At 40.8% G+C, this 26,357-nt stretch overlaps 1 protein-coding gene across 13 annotated transcripts in view; it reads right to left on the reverse strand.

Annotated features, from left to right (window-relative positions):
- PUM1 (pumilio RNA binding family member 1) overlaps positions 1-26,357 on the reverse strand; it is a 137,847-nt gene that overhangs the window by 69,654 nt on the left and 41,836 nt on the right. For 10 of the 13 annotated variants that reach the window (XM_027618859.1, XM_027618160.1, XM_027618767.1 and 7 more), the window contains exons 3-5: positions 19,826-19,894; positions 1,403-1,511; positions 251-429 (exon numbers count right to left, since the gene is read on the reverse strand). In XM_027618859.1, coding sequence (XP_027474660.1) covers positions 251-429; positions 1,403-1,511; positions 19,826-19,894 — 357 coding nt within the window. The remainder of the gene's footprint in view (positions 1-250; positions 430-1,402; positions 1,512-19,825; positions 19,895-26,357) is intronic. The other 3 variants (XM_027619114.1, XM_027619034.1, XM_027618254.1) reach the window with 2 other exon arrangements.

Consider the following 26,357-nt stretch of genomic DNA (forward strand, 5'->3'; position numbering starts at 1 on the left):
GAACTGAGAACTAGATTTCAGTTCTACCTCACATTATCAATGCATCCCCCCGAAAACATCATGTCTTTGTTTTTTAAAAAGTTCAGTTTGCATCTCCTACTGTGTTTGCCGGCATCTAATTGAAATAAAAGTGTTTTTAAAATACACTGTAATTAGTGCTGTGAATATCTAAGGAAACTAAACAGGCATGTTTTGCTTTAGGGAGGTAAAAAAAGAGAGATATAGGAACAAGTTCCTCAAGCCAACTTACAAATCCTCCTTTTCTTAGACAGGAATCGCCCGGGGATGAGCTCAACACATACTCCACCATGCTAACGCCTAGTCCCCCACTCTCCGACCGTGGGGACAGTACAGAATTGACCTCACTGTTCACATGGAAACTCTGACCAGGTCTTCTCTGCACCATGATTGGCTGGGAAACTGAATGATCTACAAAAAAGATACACAAGCATGATACAGTGCAGCCAGAGGCTCAAACAAATTATGAGTGATGTCTCATGGATAAACCAATGACTGGGAATCAGGAAGCCTGCCATGGTCAGGTGAGCCAAAACCTCCTATTGTGTTTTTCCCTAAGTATAAAATTCTACATAAACTAAGGAAAACGGAACACACTCCTCATATATCCAGACAGCAGAGCAATACAGCAGTTCACATAACTGGTTTATCTGGCTATAGTGGATAAACTGTTTACCCCTTTCAAGTAGCAGAATTTCTTATTAACATATTTTATTGGTAATATTACTGAAACAAAATGTGATGTTACTGCCCTTTTTAAAACCAACAACATAATTTGATATTTTCTGATGACTCACTGTCATCTGAGGTTCCATTTTTACATTGTGCTGTAACACAGCACAGCAGCTTCTAGGTTTTCGGTCTCCTTCCTCCCTAGCCTCTGTTCTTTCTTTCTGCTGTCAGTGTGTGCCTCTACAGGTTCTCCCCATCCCTCTTCAGGGTTAGTCTGTCAGAAGAGCATCTGTGCCCAGTGACTTGATTTGGCCCCAACCACATTTACAAATAGATCATCCCATACACAGTACACAGGGGAGCAAGGGGAGGAAAAAGAAACATGAACTTCAAATGGCAGGCATGGATTTTCTAATTCCAAGTATGCTGACAGCAGTACAGAACAGGAAGTTATAGCTGAAATTATGGTCATTTCAAATAAGACCACTCCCCTGTGGCTAACACTTCAATAAAATATTGAAGATTTGATTTTGTGTTAATTATGTTTTAATAAATTACATCATATAAGCTCCTTCATGGCAATTATACTACAGGACAGGACATTGCTTGACATGCTTATGTCACTGATGTGAAATTCATGACTTGCCAATTGCTGAGGAAAGGAGCTCTAAGACAGGCATAAATCACAGTACAGATGCTAGATCTAGATTACCTGATGTTCCCCAGGCACTGTCTCGCCATTGATCACCCAGGAATATTCCTTTTGGTCCATCTTTGCTGGATTCATCTGTTTCCCAAAACTTTTTACCTGGCAAGAGCTGCTGCAAATTAAAAATAATAGACGCTTTTAAAGAATTCATAAAGGATGAAAGTACAGCAGTCAACACTTTCTTTTAGACAAGGGTACTGCAGATGCTCACGTGCCCTGAAGGTCTTTAATCATGGTGTTCTGACTATACAGACTGTGGTCAGAGCACTACTGTATATTTGGTAAAAGTCACAGAGAGGCCTAAGGCAAGGAGGGGCCACAGATCAACCCACCACAATAGAGGCTCAGCTGAAATCTAGAATCATTCACTTAATCTATGCCAAGATTTTTAAGGGGGGTGGGGGAGGAAAGGGAGTAATATTAGACCCATTAGCTAAATGCTTGCTAAGAAGACTCCTTTTGAAAAAGAAAGTACCTACAACTACTAAAACACTACTTCTGCCTTCATGGGTACTAACTGGCCATACAAAGTTACTCAAGCTGGGGCATGAACTCAGACCCCAGCTATGGAATGCTAGAGGCAAAACTCACCTCCTTCACACACTGAGATTGTGTTAACCAAAAACACTTTCATTACCAGAAAGAAAAAACAAACAGAAAGCTTCCCAACCACAACATTAACCTATTGCAAGATTTTGGAAAGACAGAAGAGCTATTTCCCCATTACTGGAAGGGAAATAAAATCTCTTAACCTCAGTTAATTTTAATAAAACTTAGTAATACCATTAAAGTGACTTCACATAACACTCCATGCTTCATAGAAATGTACACAGCACTGGCCCTAAACCAATATGAGAACTTTAAATGAGCTATGACCAAAGAAATGCAAAGTACCCTTCAAGTAAAACCCAGTACAGTGTGCACAAGACCAAAGCATTAGTGACCAGGGTTACAAAGTGAAATTCCACTAGACTTCCAACATTCTTCATTCCAGTCATCAGCTTTACTCATTAATATGTCCCCCTCATTGCATCTAAGTATGTTTTCATTTCAGCTACTACCAGACAAGAAATTCAGAATTTTGAAACCATACCTAGTAACTGCTTGTGAGCATAAAAGAAGGCACCTGGAGAGCTAAATTTCTCAAGAGGAACGGAATCAAAAACCAGAAAGCAAAGCATTTGCTCTCCTCCTTGACAATAAAGGTTTACCTTTCCAATTTATACCCCAATGATAAGGGGGGAATAACTCAACTTTGCCCTCACGAAAATCACATCTTGGCTTTCCAAATCCGAATCATGGGTTTCTCAGCATAATTTCAATCTAGCTCTATAAATCTGTCTAGTAGGCCTGGGTTACAACCTGCTCAAAGCAGTGTCCCACACACTTTTCTCTTCAGCCCCTAATTTGTTATTTTCTAATCCAGTAAGATCATGAGGAAAGACACATTCTGGTCTGACATTTAGTAAACATAGGTTTACTTGAAGATGCGCAGTTATAAATAGCAGTCAATTCCCAGGGTGCCTCTTAGATTCATTCTCTGAGGGAACCAAGGACAGAGCTGGTCTGTGAACTTGAGGGGATGAGGGCAGGGGGTAGGGAGAAAGGTGGGAGGGAGGGACAGCTAAGCAGTGGGGACAGGAAGCAGCGGGGTCAGGAAGCAAAGGCCTAGACAACTTTGATGTGTCCTAGGGCAAACTGCTGAACTGCCCTGAGCCTCATTTTCTCCGTACTGATGAAGAAAATAATTTTCAGTTTGTGATGATTAGAGATCTTGTTGATGAGTGCCTAGCATGATGCCCACCACATAGTGGTTCTCAATAAATATATTCAGTGGCATCATACCAATGCAAAATAGCTGTAAATCACAGAAGGGACACTGAAAATTAATGTGAATTACTCAAGCACAATTCAAGAATTCTTGTTTTTAAACTTCTTTTTCTTCGTTTAGTCTCAAAAATGCCCTCTCACAAGATTACAAATATTTCCCTATTGGTTGTATCTTTTCCAACTAAAATTGTGATTTTTCTCCTGTATTTTGTAGGGAGTGTGAATAAACAGGACCAACTTCTCCTTTGTGTATAAGAAAGAATGTCGGCAGAAGGGACACCTCACTTGTTGATGAATTTTCATATAATGGATAGTCTCCATATAATAATGAAAAGAGAGCAAAGGAGATCAAAATACATTCAGTATGGCACTCATCTCTCTCCACACAAATTCGGAAATCTTTACTCAAAGCTCAAGGAAAAGCCTCTTCAAGTACCAGCCTCCATATGCAAATACAGTCTGTCTATAATTTGTCAAACTGCTTACTGGCTGAAGCAGCAGCCCTTGAACTCAAGGCTTCAAAAATGACTTCTAGAGACTTGTCATAACATGCAAAGCCAGCAAAAGCAGGTGAACATGTAAGCAAGGCTGGTTCTGGGCCAAATTCTCTCAAAAGGAAACAACAGCACAACAAACATGTAGAAAGGTGCTAAAAGGTGAAGATTTTTACTTCAAAGTAGTTAGTAACCGATGCAACAAGTCTCAAAGGAATAAACACCAAAAACCCCAAGACCCTAGAGTCAGATACTAAAAGGCAACCGTATCTCCCACTATTAACCATCAGTATAAATGTAAATCCTACACAGAGGCTAGAAGCAGCCCCAAAAGTACTAGAACTCCACATGCTTTGGCAAAGTAGTAGTGAGGCAGTCAATTATCAATGAAAACAGCTTGGACTGAAGGGGCAAGTGTATAAGAGATAAAGAAAAAGGAGATGGGAGGAAGGTGCTAGCGTGCCAATTCTGGGAAGGAGAAAGGTGTAATCTATGGGTTCCAAGAGTGCTCTGCGAATGAGAAGAAAATTTAAATACTAACACAAGGGACATGGGCAAAGACAAGGGCAAACTTAGCAGAGCTCTTCCGAGTCTCTGGATCTTTCACAGAACCTAGCATTTCTCACTTTCCTCTAAAACATACCCATCTCCACCCCTCACTTGTGTGGTAAGCAGCATCAGAAAGGACTCCTGCGCCTCCTGGTCCTCACGTCCTTATGTAATCCCCTTCCCTTTACTGTGAGCTGGACCTTGTGACTTGCTCCTAAGGAGTAACACATGGTAGGAGTGATGGCACGTCACTTTCAAGATTACCTTACAAAAAACTAACTACCTGTCTTGTTTCTTTCTCTTGCCCTCTTGCTCTCGTCTCTCTTACCCTCTTGCTTGCTCACTTTAATAAAGCTCACTGCTATGTTGTGACCTGCCCTACAGAGAGACTCACATGGCAAAAAAAAAACAAGAAAAGTCATGGGACATCGATTCATTAGGAACTGAGGCCCTCCGTCCAACAACCTGTGAGGAACTTAATCCTGACATCAACCTCTTGAGTGAGGCGGGAAGCAGACCCTTCCCCAGCTGAACTCTGGGATCACTGCAGCCCCAGCTGGAATCCTGAGTGCAGCTTGTGAGGGACCCTGAAACAGGGGATCTTTCGAAGCCATGACTGGGTTCCTGACCTACAGAAACTATGAGGTATAAACAACTCTGTTGTTTTAAGCCACTAAATTTTGAGGTGATCTGCTAGGCAGCAACAGGAACTAATACAGTTATAAATATATTTGAATGGGCCGTTTTGATAGTCTACACAGTTCTTTACAAGTTTGTTTTTAAGAAGCATGTCTCGTTCCATATCGAGTATCTAAAATCCAAGTGCTCTTGAATTTGGAAAAAATTACATGCTTTCTATTTCATGTTCTCCCCTACTTTGTCTTATAGCCCTTCTGTATTAAAAAATGTATTAACTTATGCAAAATCAGATCGGCTTAGACATATTAAGCTTACCAAGAACTAGTAGCAATCACATATCCAAGTCAACTAAAGACATTAACTGTTCAAATCTGTTCAGAGTAAAAGAAGCTATATCTATTGAGTTATAAAATAAAACTAAGTGATGACGAGTATCCAATTGTTATTTCAAATTCAACAGCAACCCTCTGGAGGTAACATCTCTACAGTACTGGCTAAAACATACTTGTTCTCCAACCCACTGGCATCAACGCTGGGAGTTGCCAAACCTTCACTCAAGCCCCACCTAATCAAATTTAAATCCGACTATTATATGAAAAGACAGTTCCTGCTTACCCCATCAAGAACTTGGAAATAAAAATTGTTCTCTGACAGGACAAAAAAGAACAGATCACAGCAGAGGTTTACAAAATTTACTTTAAAGAACGATTAAGCAATAAGAGGATTAAAAGATTTGACAATTCCAAAGGAAGATAACTGGAATTAGGAAAGAGTCCAACAAAAGCAAAAGAGACCCAGGGAGTCAGATGTAAGTAGTACGACCCAGTTGGCATATTTAGGGAGAGGGCATATGATGCACAAACAAGCCTATCCTTATAAAAGCAATTAATGAATCAAGCTAGATAGTAGCTTGATTACACTAGCCACTAAAAACATCCAAGTAACTTCCCAGGCTCAGATTCTGCTTAGCAAGCAAACTTCTTATGAGAACTTGGCTTCCTCCTATAGCCAAGCATGCTGATCACTGAACACAATTACCTTGTCCACTTGAGAGTTATTATTTCTCCTTATAAATTAGTAAACTGCATTTTGGTTTTTATATAGAAGTCTCTTGTGGTTCTCCTTAGTGTAGGTAAATCCCATAATCTAATACCTCTGAATCAGTGATGGAAATCCCTTTCAAGACCTACAAACTGAGAACCAGGATTTGGGAAGTCCCAGCATCCTCCTCAGCCATACAACAGACCTCGTACTCTTCCCTGTCTTGTCCCATTAAATGGGATTCCTAGCTGCCCCAAACCCCCAATAGTGTCAGTTCTCAAATCTTTGGGGGGAAAAAAAACACACATTGTTTATCTCAGTTTGAACCACAGGTTTATAAAAGAAAAAGACTTATAGAAAGTAATCAGTAAGCTTATTCATGAGGCTTCTGGAGAACAAGAGAGAAATCAAGTACTAGTTTACAAGCAATGTCAGCCACTTGGAAAACCTCTAAATTTTGTTTGGAAACACCTTTTCTCTTTCATCATCTAACAAAAGAGACAATACCCAAAGCAGCACTTGCACAATTACAACATTAGCCCCCACAAAGAGCCCTTTAAACAGACGTGGAGACAATAAAGGTCTTCTTATTTTAAGAAATAATATAGTAGTAAAACACACGCCAGTGTTCTGAAATCATTTTTAAAGACCAACCTGGTTTTAAATCCCAACTCAGAATTTAACCCCTCTTGGCTTCAGTTTTCTCACCTATAAAATGAACTGTAGTGAACATTAAATGAGATCTGTGTAAAAAAGCAATACAATGTTGAGCCCTGAACAACCACTCAAAAAATCAGCTGCTACTATGATTTAAGAACACTACTAATGACTAGTCAATGAAATGCTCCTAGGTAGTCAGCTAGCAGATGTGAGCACAGCATCACCCAACCCACTTCAGTGTAAATCCCATAAAATTAAGAGCTCTAACAAAAGTGCCATGATTACAGCTTTGCAGAAACAAAGAGGCAAGATGATTATTAAGGACTGGACTTGTCTGACCACACGGTCACTAATATTTGCACAGGAAAGTATAAAGTGAGGTTTCCTGATGGTCTCAACACTAAATGCACACTCCAACAAGTACTCTGTACTCAAGAGGAATAAAATACCAGATAACTGCTTACATACTCAACAGAGGCTGCAGAGCAGAAATTAGGCTTCTAAAGGAATACTATTCACAGGGATGCATGCTACAGCCCTGCAGGCACGATCAGGTTTGATCATGTTATCTGGCAATGCAAACTTCCAACACAAGCTTAGTTTCATCACTGGAATGTAACCAATGCAGGAGTCAAATACCTGGTATTTTAGCCAGGTAGTAAGATACAGTCCCCTCCCAAATTTCTTAATCTCTTAGTACATTCTCATTACATTCTCATTGCATTAAAAGAATTTGACATCAACTGAAAGAAAGGACCACTCAGAACTGACTGAAATAAAGAAGTATAGTTGGTAACCACTGACAGTCCCATGTTCTAGGCAGAGTTCTGATGTGTGACAATCGTATAATTTTCAGAAATCCCTTCTCAAAAGCTTAACGCCCTAGGGATTTACCTAATCCCACCCCCCATGCCATAAAGGGTTGCTGTGATATCAAGTGAGACAGTACACAAAGTACCTTCATAAATACTACCAACTACACTCATTAAGTCATTAAAAAAGCTTTAACAAGAGGGCGACTGGGTGGCTCAGCTGGTTAAGCGACTGCCTTTGGCTCAGGTCATGATCCTGGAGTCCCAGGATCGAGTCCCACATCGGGCTCCCTGCTCGGCGGGGGGGTCTGCTTCTCCCTCTGACCCTCTTCCCTCATGCTCTCTGTTTCTCATTCTCTCTCTCTCAAATAAATAAATAAATAAATAAATAAATAAATAAAAAGCTTTAACAAGAAACAGTTTAAATATAAAAGTATACATCAACATACTTTACAAGACTTTTTTTAAAAAAGGTACATCCATTCCCTGTTAGGACAATTCTTTGGGAAAGGGTTCAGAAAATAAATACATCAAGAGTCACATTCGTTCCTGAGAATTTAGCTCAACAGCAAAAGGACAATTCAAGAGGAAAAAAAGAAACCTCTTACATTCAAAGTCTAAGAGCACAAACGTTGGGAGCAAGCTAAATGATCACCAAGGTAGCTGTGGTACAACAGTGGAAGCTCACCCACAACAGCCATGACGACTGTAAGTAATGTCACAAAAAAATACTAACTTTTAAAAGTAAAATACAAACCTGCATGTGGAAAGACTACTTCTCCTTGTGTACCCTTCCCTTCTGGATCAAGACCATAAAAAAAAAAAATAAAAACTGAAATAGGTGTTTATTGGTATGGTGGGATTATGAATGATTTGCTACAAAATATAATATACTTTTATGATTTAGAACTGATTTTCTACAAACAAAAATTGAGATTATAGTGGTATGGAATTCACTACAAATAAGGCATTTTCTCTTAAGCAGACAGTCTTCACTTCAACCTAATTTCACAGTAACAAAAGTTAGTGGCAATTTTAAGGAGAGAGCTCACCGTATGGTTCAAGTATTTCCAAGCAAGCAGATAATAACATCTAATCCACTCTGAAAACTGTAGCTTACATAAGGAATGTTGAATGTGTTCAATGGTTTAATCACAAGTCAGTTATTTTTTTAATTAAAAATAAGTATAGGGGTGCCCCGGTGGCTCAGTCGGTTAAGCATCTGCATTCGGCTCAGGTCATGATCCCAGGGTCTTGGGATGGAGCCCCGCATTGGGCTCCCTGCTCGGCGGGAAGCCTGCTTCTCCCTCTCCCTCTGCCCCTTTGCACCTCCCCACCCCCCACTGACACCAGTCGTGCTCTCTCTCTTGCTCGCTCTCTCTCAAATAAATAAAATCTTTAAAAAAAAAAAAATAAGTATATTTTCTCTTTCAGTTTCAGTTAAGGAATAGGATCTTCTCAATTCAAACTTCCTGTTTATATATCTACTAATTAAGGAAGTGCCCTGCATTCTTTTTAATCAGTTAGGCAATACTTATATATAAAGATTATTTTTAAATGTTAAAACATTTTTGCCCTCTTCATTACATTCAAATCAAAAAAAAAAAAAAAACCCTAAGAATCAATATTTGGTATAATTTTTTCACATTTTTCTACCAGGCAGATTCAGAACCTGGCACCTAGTAATTATTGCTTAAGCTGTTCATCTAGGTATCAAGAGGCTCACTACTGAAAACAAATTTCCACATTAATGTTCTCTTAAGTAAATATCTCTTTTGGTTAAAATTTAATGGACTCCTTTTAAAAAAAGAAAAGTTTAATATTTTGCATAATTATAATTATGTGGTATATAAAATTAACAGGTTTTTTGAAAAATATTTTCCAGCTATTAAGCACTTTTCATAAGCACGGTCAATAGCTACATCTAATAACATTAGAAACACTCCCACCACTAAGGATGAAATGACATAAATCACTTAGGCCTGGCCAATATGAGGTAAAATTTGACTTTCTCTCTCACATCTGGAAAACCCCTACTGCTTTTCTGGCTACTGAAAAATTTCAAGAGTTTCAGCATCTGAAATACTGATGTCAAAAAGTAAAGTATTACTTGAACAGGCCCTGAAATGCACAGCCTGTAGTAGCCACTACTAGAAATTAGAAATAAAGGTAGTAAAATACACGCTTCACCCAAAGAGGAAACTAAAAAGAAAAACCTATCAGGAGTCAAAGTGATATAGCTCGAAGGCTTTCATTCTAAGAGAAGCATACAGTACTTCAGACTGTTAAACTTCACCACCTACTTCAGATGAAGAAAGGAACACTACACTGGCAAAAGGACTGGTCAGGACTGCCAGAGAGGAGGGGGAAGAGTTCAGAGTGAGAAGACAGTAGGAAGGACTCTCCAAAAAGAGCAAAGACAGAAAGAAAGAAAAGCAGGTGGGACACATGCCCACCAAGAAGGAAGGAGTCTGGACAGCAGGACAGGGAAGCAGTAAGGAGAGGTAGAAAAGGCAATTAGTCCAGTGACCAGTGAGGCTTCATGGGTCACCAAAGCATTGGGGCAGCAACAGGAAATAACATCATAAAAATTAAGTTCAGAAAATTAATCTGACATTACTCCATAAAATGGGGTGAAGGCAACTTAAATTGATGCTGAGAAGCTAAGCAAAGAGGCCACTGCAGTAACTAGGCATGAAACAGTAAGAGAAGGGACCTGTGGAAATGGGGCAAGGAAGGTATAAATGGCTGCTTAGATGCCTCTCTCAGCTTGCAAAGCATTAAAAAAAAAAATGGGGGTGCCTAGGTGGCTCAGTCAGTTAAGGGTCTGCTCAGGTCATGATCCTAGGGTCCTGGGATTGAGTCCCACATATGCGGCCTCCCTGCTCAACGGGGAGTCTGCTTCTCCCTCTCCCTCTGCCCCTCCCCCCACAACTCATGTTCTTTCTTGCATGCTCTGCTCTCTCGCAAATAAAATAAAATAAAATAAACTATGTAATTTCAAAAACGAGGATTCGCAGCCCATTATGATGATCAAGAATGATGTCAGTAAGTATGCATAAGCATGTCTATCACTGAAATTCTTTTAACCAGGAATCTACTCTGTAGAGTCAACTGAGTGCAAAGTCTAGATGAAAACAGGACCCCAGTATATACAAACATGGTATTCCGAGTTTAAGTTCACAAGTTAAAGTTTTTAGAATGCGCTGAAGATCCATGGTGGGTCGCTGGGGAAGAGTATGAGCAAAAAGACCAATCAAGTAGACATAAGAATTTGGTAAATCAGGGGCGCCTGGGTGGCTCAGTTGGTTAAGCAGCTGCCTTCGGCTCAGGTCGTGATCCCAGGGTCCTGGGATCGAGCCCCACATCGGGCTCCCTGCTCGGCGGGGAGCCTGCTTCTCCCTCTCCCACTCCCCCTGCTTGTGTTCCCTCTCTCGCTGTGTCTCTCTCTGTCAAATAAATAAATAAAATCTTAAAAAAAAAAAAAAAGAATTTGGTAAATCTAAAATTTTAGGACAACCACAGGTTCGACAGAATTGCAGTCAGTTCAACTGATGACTGAACTCCACAGTGCACCCTTCAAAGGAGCGCAGCAGTTCTTGACCACACAGAGAACACAATCACTGTGAATGACTTCATGTGGGAAATGAAACACACACAAGACATTCGTCACACTTACATAAAAAAATTCAGAGATACCATTAGCACCTCAATCTCCATGTTCTTTTGTGATAAATTACCCTGGGGCAAGCTCCAAACCAAGCTGCACACCTTTCCACCAATCCACTGAAAGTAAAATTCTGTGTACCTTCCCCCTTCAAATTATTGGAACAGGGCCAAACGAGATTTCTTTGCTCTGCTCTCTTGTAAAACTTGATAGACCGACCGTAAACTATGTTCAGAAAATGAAGAAATGCCAGGGTGAACTAGGCTTTTCTGCAGGATAAAGGAACAGATGTGAGGGAACAGAGGACTATGTTACCTTGGCTACCTATAGGTAGCTATCTATAGGTTACCTATAGATAAGGTCGTTTGTTTTTGTACACGTATAAACTATATGGTTTGACCTATAACATAACCACATTCTTATGTTACACTAGGTCTAGACTTAATCATTATATAAATGATTCCTGCAGTAGCACGTAAGAGCCCAATGTGCAAAAGATAAGCCTCCGGTTCACTTAGGAAACCTGTAAAGTTCATGAATAAAACCATGAAAACATCTAGATTTGCTTCGTGACCTACCCACCTCATATCCGCAAAGCAGGAAACAGCTCAACTAAGAAAAGAGAGAGTCCTTTGCCTCAAGATGGGAGCAAATACTTAAACCCACCCACACACCCAGTCAGCCGCAGGGCATTTTTAATTCTTAAATTGACAAGACAAAGATCTCAGTGTACCAGATATGGGTAAGTTCCCTTTTCATGCACTCCAGGAGATGAAAATTTCATAGATATGGCTACTATGTATACCAGGAAGACTGATACAGAAAATTACTTCCTCTACATGCTTTCCTATGAGAATCACAGACTGCATTAATCAATCAAGAGAACGGATTAATTGGTTAATTCTGGTTCCTCATCAGCAAAATAATAGTGGAAGAGAGAATTACACACAATACTGTTTAATACACACTTGAACAAGAAATATAACAACAAAAGTAATTCCTCTTTTCTAACACTATTATGTCTGGTTGTGTATATATAATGAGGGTATTTCCATGTCTCAGCAGATGGCCCAGAGAAAGTGTCCCATTGATGTAGTTACAACTATATTAAACAAAAGATCCTTTATAATAAATCCCTTATGTCAGATTCAACTTGGATGGTAACAGCATTGCTGATTTACTATTCATCTGATGTACTCGTCTTAGCAAATGTAATAATCAAATAGTTTGAAAATGTAAAAATATGCAGAGAAGGGTGAATGAATAGAGGCTTTTCAGTTTTGTTAGTTCTTCATCTTCCCCTTCACAACCCCATATCCCTCGGTATGGAAAAGTAATCTGAATAAAGAATACAGGGAATAAATATTTACTGAATTGAACTAAGGTCCCTTGAAGGGAGGGCAATATCAACTTCTGGAATAAAAGAGAAAATAAAGAGGAATCCATGCTTAGAAAAAAAGTATTTGTGTAAGATTCGTTCAACACCATATATTAGGCAGCCACTGTTTACAAAGTATGTTATTGGCTGAATCCCTGCCCTCAACAAACTTATGTGCAAGGAAATAGAAAACATTTACACAAATCACTACATATAAAATAAACTAGAGCCATAAGAACGACACAAATAACTTGCTACTTTAATTCCTCTCCATAGCTTTCTGGTTGGTTAGAGGAAGAAAAATTATAGAGGAGCTGTTTACTCTAGTTAGATTTTAAATAATGGGTAGACTCTGGACATGCAGAAATAAATAACAGAAAAACCCAAGATTTGGAGTGACAAAGATGTGAGTTCAACCTCTCTAATCCCTTTTTGCCTGGTCTATTAAAGGACGTCATAACACTGCAGTACCCCTGTGAAAACTGTAATGTATATGAAGTGGTTAGCAAAGCACCTGGAAAATCATATATGCTCGATATATTGCAGCTATTACTATTCCTGAGCCTAACAAAATAGAACTTGGGAGTCAAATCCACACCTTGAATACTCATGACCTTAGCTGGAGTCACTTGACCTTGGTACTCATTTTCCTCATGTAAAAACCATGGTACAAATATCTCCCAAAAATCTGTTGGGACATTCACATAAGCAATGAAATCAATGCCGAAGTATCTTGGAAAGTGTTAATGCATTATTGTAGTTATTTAGTTGGCTTACCCTCAAATAAAGTGTAGTGATGTGGATGAAAAGAATGAACACATTTTAGCCAAAGGAGGATAAAAGGGGAGAAATTTAATGAAGAGAGACTAAGTATCCACTGGATAAGTTACATCCTGCTGCAAAAGAACATGTTTTCCTGCATTCAAACATTGCCAAGACAGCTCAACATACACAATGGTAGGTCTGTCTAGTCATCCCAATATAGGATAGAAGGCAGATATTGGAATGAGTGGGGTTCCAAACAGGTCTCAAAGTGACAGGACAGAATTGAGAACCAGGTTCCAAACGTCAGATGCATCCACATTCTCAAGGTTAGAAGACACTTTATTTCTATCTTGTTCTTCAAAATGCGCAATCCCAAAACTATTATGGATCCCAGGAACTTCCCCAAACGATATTCTTTAAAAGGTCCCTTCATCTCTAACACATAGTCACTAATCTAATACAACAAAGTTATGAACTAAGATCTCATTCCTCCAGATCACCTGGTCTGGCTATGTTTTCTCTGAAGTAAACATTACAATAGCAAGATGCCAAAAATGCCCAACAACCACATGGTATCAATACAAGGTTCAAGAAACTAGGCAGATTTACCATTCCTGTCCATACTCAAAGGTACATTTTGAGGAAAAAAGGATTCATTACACTGGTCAGGTGTTTTTACATTAATACATCAAAGGCTTTATTAATTTTTCTTCCCTTTTCTGCAAGAAAGGATGCATGATTTTGCTGGCAGACAATATATCACCTTTCCAAAATTCAATCCATTTTGGAGTCAACTGGGTTACTCTTATGGGACTCTAGGTACAAGAAGCTGCCAGCGTAAGGTAGCCCTTCTTGGGCTATAAATCCTAAAAGTACTTTTAGCCAGCCAAAAAGCCTCCAATTCCATGAGCCATTCTGTTTGCCATGATGGAAAGATGTGGGAAAGAACTTAACAGACTTGGTATCCACATCGGGTTTCCACTTGCCCTGATTTCAAAATTAGCACCCAGAAGCCCTTAGAGACAGACATTTCAGTGCCTTAGACAGGTGCAGACCGGTGAATGAGTCACTTAGAAAACCCAGTGAAAAGTTACAGAACCTCCTCATCACAAGGGGGAAGACACTCTAAAAAGACATCTTTTAGATGCTCTCTGGCATATCCTAGAAAAAGTAGAACTGTTCCTCTTTTCTATCTTTTTAAAGATAGAGAAATAAGGGCAAACTCCAAAATCTTAGACTTGAAATAGTCCTGGGAAACTAGTCCAACATCTTTGTCTTCAGATGGGAAAAAGCAAAGTCCAAAGAAGATGAACGTCTAAGCCACGGCTGGACGGTGGTTTCAGAGTTCGGGTCCAGAGAGAGCTCTATCGCCAAGTTATACCTTTCTTTGAGCGAGGAGCTCTCCAGCTCTCCAAATCCCTCCCTCTACTAGCCACTCTGCTATTTTACACTTACAGAGAGAATGCCTATGTAATGTCTATGGAGAATCTGTAGGTTTACTTAAAATAAATCTCACCTTATTCTACTTCCAGGGAACAAGACAGGATTCATTATGTCCCCACATACAAGAGTACTTGCCAGATCTCCCTCCTCAGGTTTACAAACTTGTCTATTCTAAGTTTTTCTATGGCTTCAGTTTTCTAAAACAAAGATGAAGGGCCACATTATCTAAATACATCCCATTTATTCCTGAAATAATCACTACTATCTTAACGTCCCTGAAAGTGGTCAAGTTTCCTACATGTAAAACATTAAGGAATCTTAAACAGAAAAAGTCCTCAGTTTTTAAAAATGAGAAAACCAATTATGCAGCAGAAGGTGCCTTTTCTGCCAACAGCTCTGCCCTTGGCAAATCCATCCTTTTTTAGGACATAGAAAGTAATAACGTTGCTGCCCTCCCACAGCTGGAACAAATAAGTCCTACAAGATCCTAAACCAAACCAATGTAGAAACCAAGTCCAGTAACCCAAGGTTAGTGAGCCTTCCTCAGTACTACAAAGATACACTCTTAAATATTCAACTAACAGGCTCATCTTTTCATATGTAAATTTAAAAAGCTGCTCCACGATGTACCTTTAAATTTTCAGGACTGCAACTTGAAGCTGAATGAAAGTGACCAGCAAGGAGACTAGCTAAAATATTTGTTGTTTTTAAAGATTTTATTTATTTATTTGACAGAGAGAGAGAGAGTGAGAGAGGGAACACAAGCAGGGGGAGTGGGAGAGGGAGAAGCAGGCTTCCCACGGAGCAGGGAGCCCCATGCGGGGCTCAATCCCAGGACCCTGGGATCATGACCTGAGTGGAAGGCAGACGCTTAACAACTGAGCCACCCAGGCGCCCTAGCTAAAATATTTGAAAATAATTTCTGGCCCTACTCCTAAGACATTTTACTATCTCCTTTTTTATGCTGACTTTCAAGAATAAAAGGCAAGTAAAGCACTTGCATTTACTTGCATTTTGAGTCCTTCGGCTAAGAACAACTGTACTTCAGACAACCAGCAAGGTTTGAGATGTTTTTAGTAGCCACTTCTTAGCAAGATTTCAACTAAGAAATGCTCTAAATTTTGCAAAGTGACACCAAGAGGCTAGTATTGGCTTTGATGAAAAAAAATGTTAACAAGAGCCAAGCAGTACTAACTTAACCAGAGATCAATTACTCTGAATGGAGCCAATTCTCTTTCAATTCTAAAGATTCACGCTTTCTTGATATAGGTACTGTTTACCCTAATGAAGATTCACACAAGTGCAAGCACACATACACACCCACACCAATACACATGTAGTAAGTGTAGCAAAAATACACTGTGCCTGGCTGAAAAGTCAATGCAATTTACTTCAAATTTTAGTGTTCACCTGGGTAAAGACTATATTTATATACAACCCCTCTCCCAGAGATGTTTCATTGCTTAAAGGGAAGGAAATTTAATGAAGTTAAACTAATTAGAAGCTGTGCTTATATTATTAATTCTTCATTTCTCTTTTGCCATTCTTCCTTGTAACACAAAACAAAAACACGTTCTCAGGGAGCCTGGGTGGCTCAATCAGGTCATAAGCACCTGACTTGGTTTCGGCTCAGGTCATGATCTCAGGGTCCTGGGATGGAGCCCCACGACTGGCTCGACGCTCATGGGGGAGTCCAACTGAGGATGCTCTCCCTCTCCCTAATAAGTAAATCAATCTTAAAAAAAAAAAAATTATCCCATCCTGCACCTCTGCAGACCCTAACTAAACCAGAAAATGTTTCCCAAGTCTTACACTCTTCCATTCAAGTAATCACAAACTAGTCTGGCCAATACTGATCACTCCCTTCCCTAAATTCAAACCATACATAGCAAACACTGTGCATTCTTTTTGTTGTCATACGTATTCACTGCCTCCTTGACTAGCTACAGAGCTCCCTGAGTACAGAAACTTCACTCTATACTTAGTTTGTCTCCTCTGTGAATAAACAGTAGGTTATGCTTTCAAAAAATAGGGGCACCAATGGGGTGCCTTGGTGGCTCAGTTAAGCATCTGACTCTTGATTTCAGTTCAGGTCATGATCTCAGGTTTGTCTCTCTCCCTCTGCTCCTCTCCCAGCTTTCACGCCCACCCTCTCTCTCTCAAATAAATAAATGAGTAAAATCTTTTAAAAAATAAAATAAAATTTAAAAAGTATGGGCACCTGGCTGGCTCAGTCAGTAGAGCTTGTGACTCTAGATCTTGAGGTTCATGAGTTCCAGCCCCACACTGGGGGTAGAGTTTGCTTAAAAAAAAGAAAGAACTTCCAGGGTGCCTGGGTGGCTCAGTTGGTTAAGCATCTGCCTTCGGTTCGGGTCACGATCCCAGGGTCCTGGGATCGAGCCCCGCATCGGGCTCCCTGCTCTGAGGAGAGCCTGCTTCTCCCTCTCCCTCTGCCTGCCGCTCTGCCTACTTGTGCTATCTCTCTGTCAAATAAATAAATAAGATCTTTAAATAAATAAATATTAATTTAAAAAAACAACTTCTGGGGTGCCTGGGTGGCTCAGTTGGTTAAGCATCTGCCTTCGGCTCAGGTCATGATCTCTAGGTCCTGGGATGGAGCCCTGCATCAGGCTCCCAACTCAGCAGGGAGTCGTCTTCTCTCCCCCCCCACCCCCCCCCAGCTTGTGCTCTTTCTATCTCCCTCTCAAATAAATAAATAAAATCTGTTAAAAAATTAAATTAGGGGCACCTGGGTGGCTCAGTCGTTAAGCATCTGACTTCGGCTCAGGACAGTCCTGGGATTGAGCCCTGCCATTAGACTCCCTGCTCGGCGGGAGGCCTGTTTCTCCCTCTCCCACTCCCCCAGCTTGTGTTCCTGCTCTCGCTATCGCTCTCTGTCAAATAAATAAATAAAATATTAAAAAAAAATAAAGTCTATTTAAAAAATAAATTAAATTAAAATTAATAATTAAAAATTTTTTTAAAAAATTTTAAATAACTTCAGTATCTGTATTTTGGGAGGAACACATATTAGGCATTTTTTTTAATCCTCCCCCAAAACATCAATTTTTATACAGCTTACCAAGATGAGATTTTTACCATCAATCATTTTATAAGTATTGGCTTCATTTACTCTAAGGAAACATGTTTTGGAGAGGAAGCCAGGTCAGAATCCCAAAATCCATCATATGTGATCTTGGGCGAATTAATTCATATATCTCAGCCTATTTCTTTATCTGGATAATAGATCCATCCTGATAGAGTTATTGATGAGACAATGCATGCAGACCCCTTAGGACCTATGGAATACATGGTGAGCAAATGGTAGTTATTATTACTCTATGAATAAATAACGAGGAATGCAGAAGGAAGAGTAACACTGCATTACTGCTGGAATATACTTTGGTTATCTACATATGCCTACATCTAGGTCTGAGGAATTATATATGGATACCAAAAAAATAACATTTCTAACAAAAAAAAGAAGAGTGAGGTTTGGAAACCTTGTGGAGGAAAAGGCATTTTTGGAAGGGAAAAATGACTTAAAAATATTGTCGTCATTTAAATAAAATCAACTTTCTAACTCAATTCTGTTCACTATTCTTCAATTAGACTTAAGCCTTTAGAGATTATAAAGTATTGTGTACAAAACAGCAAACGGTATTCCTTTATTTTGTATAATTAATTTTTAAAATCCGGGATTAGATTTTTGGTAGAGTGGACCAGGCTAAAACCACAAGATAAACATGGTTTCCCCTCTATACTTAGTATCTGATTCATCTGTTAACTTTCTGTTCAAATTTTGCTCCAAAAGCTAATTGAGAAAAATCTCTTCCCCAATAACCATATAAGGTTTATTGCTGTGCACTATTTTAATGATATTAGGCAGGTACAGGAGACATAAAGCCACCTACCTATCTTCTCTTAAAGCTCTAGGGGAAAAACAAGAACAGGCCCAAAACCCATAATCCAAGATGACAGGACACTGGGACTCCAACCACAAGATGATTCAGAAAGTTGGAAACAAAATCTTGTAACAGAGGAAGCAAGACTCTCAAAACCAAAACCACCAAAAGAGTTTAACTAATGCCTAACCACAAAGGCAGTCAATGAATATTTACTACAAATCAGGAGAAGAATTACCTTAATTTTGAATCCTCAGAACCTAGCACAGTGCCTAGATCAAAGAATATTTGCTAAATCAAAGAAAAAAATGTATTTAATGACTGGTATAAAAGAGAATCCAGAATACAGCTATTTTCCCTCCTTCAAAACATTAAAACAGATGTGGAAGCTATTAAATATTGGATACGCAAAAAATAAAACAGAAGAAAAAAACCTAGTTACTCTCCAGAACAAGAGAACCACAAGCATATGCCACCAGCTTGAGAACCTAGCATACCTCTATTAATTCAAACTATATGTTCTACCTTATCACCAATACATTCTTATTGTCAACAACTAGAATCACCAGAAGTCGGTTGTACTTTATACTCCCATTTCTTTTAGATTTATGGCACTCTTCCCTATCCAAGTTTGGGTGACAGTAAATTTTGTTCTTGCAAATTTTAAACATTATAAACAAACCAAAATTCTTGTTCTGTAATTCTGTGTAGGTAAGGGAGGACTGACTGAGGCCTCTACCTTCTGGAATTATTTCACCAGAAACCTAACAGTTTCCTCTTCATAATGGAGCTCTAAACAACCTCCTCAGAAAATGGCACTACTCTAAAAATAGGTTATCAACATGTTCTGATTAGCGGCCAATCTAAGACTCCCTTCCACGGTAAAAAGAACCTAGCAACTGGATAATGAGGCAAAAGTAAGGACATCTGATGTATATAAAATTATTTTGTAAAATTTTAAAGCCTCAATTTACAACTGACTGGTTAATATAATCATTAATAATTTGTGCTCATGTTTTGGTTGCTTTGTTTTGTTTTTAAGACATTAGGGTAAGGTTAACATTCTTCCTATAATGAGATCATTTTGGTAAAATTCTGCAATATCCCACTTCTATCATGAGGATGGCAACAAGGAAAAGCAAGCACATACTTCTGGAGACTAAATTCAGACACATCTGATGAAAGACAGCTCCAAACTTCCCTTAAAAACAGTCCCACTTTTCTGACACACCAGTTCACTTACCTCTCCCATCGCTCTTCCCTCCAGAGCAAGTGCTTGAAAATCATGATTCAGTTCATCCATAGAACGTACCTATCATTCAAAATAGAGAAGGGGAAAATTTCAAGTTAGTATCTTGAATTTCACATACACATTAAACACAACTGAAAGGCTTTTCTATGTTTACTTTCAGATACTAACAAAGACAGTAACAACAATCAAGTGACTGACATTAAATACTCACTTACCTTTAATCATCAGGGTTCAAAGCCAATGACCCCTGTTTTCTCCCCTCCCGTTCCCTTTTTTTTTTCAAAACATGAAAAACACATAATCCAGGAAAAGGCTATTCCATCACAAGAGAACTGTTAACTATTTCATACATTTTAATTTAAGAAGTAAAGATCAATAATCTGAAGGGCAATGACATATGATCAGTGACCTGAACATGGCTACAGACTAAAAAGGCCACGCGCTTGCCCCCAACTGCCAACAGCAAGTAGAAACCAAGGGACTTATTTGATGTGACCCAGCTATTCTTTGATAAACCTCAGGGAAAGGTACTACAAACTATGTAACGGAGTGCCCCAACATTTCTCCATGTTGGAAGATTTCTGGGGGCTCCTGGGATCTCAACTCCAGGAGAAAAAAAAACAGCACGTATCACAAGAATCCCTTCAAACTTCACCCATCATTAAATGTACTACCCACATCATAACAATCTTTCCAGACTTCAATTAACTCATCTCTAAGGTCATTGCTACAAGATAAGGTTAGATCAAGGATGAAGTGTGAAATAGTTCATTCAAAGCAATCATAATTCAAAAACCTGTGTTGTCCAATATTCTATAGTGCTCTCAGTTATGAGAGGCAAGCCATGCCTGCTGCCTGAGGCTGGAGGACAGCCCCTTGTTTATTCAAGAGGAAGTCTCCTCTTCCTACCGGAAAAAGACGGCAGCCGAGTGCCTGAAGCAGCAATCTCCCAAACCCCCTCATCTGACCACCACTACTTCCCGGGGTAGGTATACAACTGCCAGCAGTGGGTACATACAAAGAAGGAGGTGAGGCTAAGGCCAGGCAGGGAGAGGGAGGAGTGTGGAGAGCATGACCTGGAATACAGGTAAGAGAACCAATTCAAGGATTTTATTAACAGCTTCCTATTTATCACCCAATAATCTTAATTTGACTGAACTGACACTACATAAAAATACAGTCGCACTGCTGTTTTAAATCATGTATTTTCAAAACCCAGAGCTGATATATGCCACAAAATGACACATTGTGTCACTAAGACAAAACAGCTTTGGGATGCCTGCTAAAAATGTAAATTTATAAAATTCAAAATGAAGCTAAAATTCAGCCCAATGAGAACAAAGAGACATAGAGACAAAGCTTTTTATTGCGGTAAAACCACTTCAAAGGGCCTTGAAACAGAAGCAATGAACACGTTACAAGGTGTTTCCATTATTTCAGTAACACACAGAAGGAGCTCCGGAACCGCAGGTAGTAAAGGTAAGGGGGGGCCGGGGAGGGAGCGAGGACAGGGTACTGGCTGGAAAACTACAAATGTCAGATGAAATGACTGTGAACCTGCAGACCAGAATTAACATTTACAAAGCATGTATATCAAATGCGTAAAAACTCTCTATCTAGCTCTTTCTGTGGAATCTAATCGTATGTTTAACTAGAGCTAGGCATTTCTTGAAAATCCAAAAATCTACAAAGAGCTTTAACCAAAAATGTTGGAAATTCTATTTATATTCCCCCAAGGAAAAAGTAGGAGTAGTAAGGGAAGGTACAGAACATGCAGTATGCATATTCAGGTCATCATCACAAACACATCGTCACAGCTATCATTCCCATTTAAAAGATGGGAGGGGCGCCTGGAGTCAGTTAAGCATCTGTACCCTTGGTTTGGGTTCGGTCAGGATCTCAGGGTTGTGAGATGGAGCCCTGCATCAGGCTCTGTGCTCAGCAGGGAGTCTGCTCAAGATTCTTCTCTCTCTCCCTCTCCCTCTGTCCCTCCCCTCGCTCTCTCTCTCCCTCTAGAAATAAATAAAATCTTAAAAAAAAAAAAATATGAGAAAACTAAGCCTCCAAGAAATGCCCTTCCCAACTATTGTTAAGAGGGAAGAGCACTTAAATGGCACTGCCAGAATCTAAATCCAGGTCTTCCAATTCATAATGCAATGTCCTTCCTATGTAACCATGCTGCCTCCAAGGCAGCCACTGGAAGTTACCACCCGCAGATCACAGAGACCTCCCCTTTCTGCTTGGGTTTTGAGGAGTTTGCTCTCTCGGTCTTTTTGCCTTCGCTTTCCCCAGTCTCCTCCCCCCACCTTCAAAGTCAGCCCATCCTGCCCTTGGAGCAATTTGCATTCCTTTCTATATGATCTTCCCATCTATCACATCTCTCTCACTCCCTCTCTCTCACTTCCTAATTTCCTAGCTTGCTCAGGTCTTCTTTCTCCCTCTCTTCAACTCTCCTCTCCTGCAGCCCTCTGTCTTTTCCAGGGGTCTCCCTCTGCCTCCCCTACAGGAGGAACACTCTTCCTCTTCCCTCGGTGTACTCCCTCCTAACTCCTGTAGACACTGGTGAGAAGGAGCCTCACTCTTCAAAGTTTGCAGTGCTAATCCAGAAACTCCATTATAAACCAATTGCCCACAGGTGACTAGACCAGATAAACCAAATCATTCTCACAAAAATGTTTTTAACTAGTCAGGAACTTACTGTTTACAACAGGAGCTATACCTGGTATGGTCATCGACACCAGACCGACTCTGCACACAAATTCTTCCTAAGAAACAAAACTAATGACCAAAGGAAGATGGTTCAGGAATCCAGAGAAATCAAAGAACAGAAATACTTTAGGCAGGTAACAAAGAAGCCCATTCTATCATAAAGGAGAAAAGGTGGCTGTAAATTATAATCAGAGCAAATGCTCCCATCACAACAGAACACTCTCCCACTTCTCGTACTCTACCTTCCCCTTCTCTAGAATTTGAGTGCCAGGTTATTGTTAATTTCTAGCACTACTTACTAATTCCTTTTCCATTTTTGCTAAATGTAAGACGTCCTTCATTCCACTAACTGATCTTCCCTATCTCCTCTGGTTTCACCAATCTATTTTCTAGTTTTCCTCTTTGGGCTATTTGCCAGTAACATGTAACTTTCTCATAACCATCCAAAACTTTCTCAACACTGCTGCCCCTCCCCACAAAGGCATCTCCTGCTCCCTCTACTAAAGAGGCAAAGCAAGATAAGAACTTTACTGCCTGACCTACCTACCTAGCTTCATCCCACCACAGATATCATCAATACACATACCCTATGCTTCTGAGTTTCCCTTCCACTCCCCAGATCCCAGAACTTTCTTCTGAAAGCCTCAACAGCTGCCTCCTCCTCTCAGGAATCCTGTCCTAACTAGAGCTATAAATGCAGCAAATTAAGTTGTATGTTTTACCACACAGGAAGTTATAAAATCAAAAGAGAAATCCAGAACTATATATCACACTTGGAAAATTAAAAATTAAGCAAAAGTAGCACCTTACAAATCTTTATTTTAAAATAATCACATTCTAAAGTACCTGCCCTTTCCGATGAGGGAGCAGAAGGCTAGCTGAGGACAAAGCATAAGCCTACACCCTGCAACCTCTCCCTACCTCCCCACTCCTGGGTGGGACACGTGTGACATTCTTCCAGGAAGCTCCCAACTATCTTAATGTTAATACCTTGCGAGAGGGAAAAACAACCTTCACTTGACAATGGCAAGGCCTCCGGTATGTTGTATCTTTTTTTTTTTTAATATTTTATTTATTTATTGAGAGAGAGCATGAGTACAAGCAGGGGGAGCGGCAAAAGCAGGCTCCCCACTGAGCAGGGAGCCCAATGTAGGTATCTTGTAGGTCGGCCCTCTTTAGCATATGAAAGTTCTTTTGAAACCTTCCTTTTCCTGGGGCACCTGGGTGGCTCAGTCGTTAAGCGTCTGCCTTCGGCTCAGGTCATGATCTCAGGGTCCTGGGATAGAGCCCCATGTTGGACTCCCTGCTCCGCGGGAAGCCTGCTTCTCCCTCTCCCACTCCCCCTGCTTGTGTTCCCTCTTTCGCTATGTCTCTGTCAAATAAATAAATAAGATCTTAAAAAAAAAAAAAAGAAACCTTCCTTTTCCTTACTTCCCCCAACTCCTGAGTATATTTATAATCACCACTCCTCAAGATCCCGGTGCAGCTCTTTCTGCCGACCGGTCCCGTCCCCTTGCTTTAATAAACAACCATTTTGCACCAAAGAGGTCTCAATAAGTCGTGGGTTCCAGACCTCACCCCACGGAACCTCACCTATATTCCAAAACCACATCATATGGCACCTGAACGTGGGGCTTTGAGTCTTCACATCTGAACTCAGCTTCGGTGCAAACTTGGTGAATACTTTCTTTCCTCTTCCTTTACTCTCATTTCAGGGGCTCTTCAAGGAGTACAGTCTTACAGAAACACTTTCATGTCCATTGCTCAGGCTCCAATCCTCTAGCCCATGGCTACTTATGGGGAGGAGAAAGCCTGGCTAGAAGTTAGTACCTTGGCCAGGACGGTAATAAGACCCAGAAACTTGGGGCGCCGATGTGGCTCAGACGGTTAAGCGTCTGCCTTCAGCTCAGGTTATGGTTTCAGGATCTCAGGGTTCTGGGATCCAGCCCCTCACTGGGGCTCCCTGCTCAGTGAGGAGTCTGCTTCTCCCTCTTCCTCTGCCTGCCCTGCTTATGCTCTCTCTCTTCAAATAAATAAATTAAAAACAAAAAAGACCCAGAAACTTGATGCCCCTCTTTATTCCTGTTCTTATACAAAGTTGTCTGTCTTGGGCACGGGACAGCCACCTAAGTGACTAGCGCGGCTGCCAATCTTAAGATTCCCATGTGAGAAACGTTTCCTCCTGATTGATCTAATGTGATCCCCTTCACATCCCTGGTCTAGCCACTTCTGCCCATGGGACCTCCACTAGGAGCTGGCTGAAACCAGTACCTTATGGAATTAAAACCCAACCGGGGACCGTTTCCTGGGGAAGCTGGCTCTGAGGACCACGTGTGTTGCAATATCACTTAGAATCATGACGGATTTCTAGCTTTACTGTTTTCTGTCAATGTCCTCTACTAACTACTTAAGCTACAAAATTACATCAGTAATTTCCCCTTGTAAAACTTTTCTAGTGTTCTCCATGGGTGAAAAACAGCAGGTTCTTCAAGGCACGGTATTTCAGTCCATATGCCAGGAACCCGTATGTAGCCTAGGATGCACCTGGGAAGCAGAGAGGAGGGCAGGCCTCCCTCCTACAGGGGCCTTTTACCTGCTGCATTGATCATAGTGATTTTGTTTAGGGACACCTCGGGTTGCTTTTTTTTTTTTTAAAGATTTTATTTATTTATTTGAGAGAGAGAGAATGAGAGACAGAGAGGAAGATCAGAGGGAGAAGCCGACTCCCCGCTGAGCAGGGAGCCCGATGCGGGACTCGATTCTGGGACTCCAGGATCATGACCCGAGCCGAAGGCAGTCGCTTAACCAACTGAGCCACCCAGGCGCCCTTGGGTTGCTTTGACACCAGGAACCTTTGACATACACATCCTGTGCGTGGGACGCCAGCGGGGGCCGCGGTTTCTAGGTAATGGACATTCTCTTTTCTTCAGTTCCCAAGGACTCTCCCTTGGGATGCCTTTTTAACCCACTGGACACAATTCGGATTGCAAAACTTAGGAAAGGTCTGAGCTCCGGTAACACTGCGTGGCCTCAGTGGGATCTATTCAACCAGGTCTCTGGTTCAGATCTCTGCAGGAAATAGGGCAAATGGACCTAGGTGCTACCTTCATTGCTCATACTTACGCCTTCATTGCTCTACACCAGGACCCTGACCTAAGGGCCTCTTGCAAAATGTGTGTGCCCAAATGCGTCAGCTTGTAAACTCCCCGGACATTTTGGGTGATAATTATCTAAATAGGCCTCTGAGTAAACTCACACCATCCCAAAGGGGACTCTTGACTATCTCTCTCACTGTTCTTCCTAATAGATGTGGGAGCTTCTCCCTCACTCATTTCCTGGGTGAATGGCTATAACTGGAGCCATCTGTGGTTAGTCTACCTAGGGACGAGGACTTTAAGGAATATTCCCAAGCAGCTGCCGAAACTCCCTTTGTTTCAGGGGAATTCCCTGTCTTCTCTGGCCCAACATGGACTGCCTATTCCCCCTTATTGGCAGGAAAACATGGCATGTGCTCCTCTGGAGCTGATGAGATCAAGAACTTGGAACCCTTTCTCTGTCTCCTGGCAACACTTTGCCTCTCCGGTCTCCCTCTCCCCCTCCTCCTCTCCGCACCACCTTGGGTGTGGCCTGCATAACTGGCTTCTAGACTATCCTCAGTGCCTCAGGCACCATGGCTCCTCCTTTACAGTCTAGGAGCAAGAATCAAGAGGGAGCAGAAGGCTAGCTGAGGACAAAGCATAAGCTGACACCCTGCAACCTCTCCCCCACCCGCCACTCCTGGGTGGGATATGTGTGACATTTCTTCCAGGAAGCG

This window comes from Zalophus californianus, chromosome 4 (genome assembly GCF_009762305.2).
Source record: "Zalophus californianus isolate mZalCal1 chromosome 4, mZalCal1.pri.v2, whole genome shotgun sequence".
Classification (NCBI taxonomy): Eukaryota; Metazoa; Chordata; class Mammalia; order Carnivora; family Otariidae; genus Zalophus; species Zalophus californianus.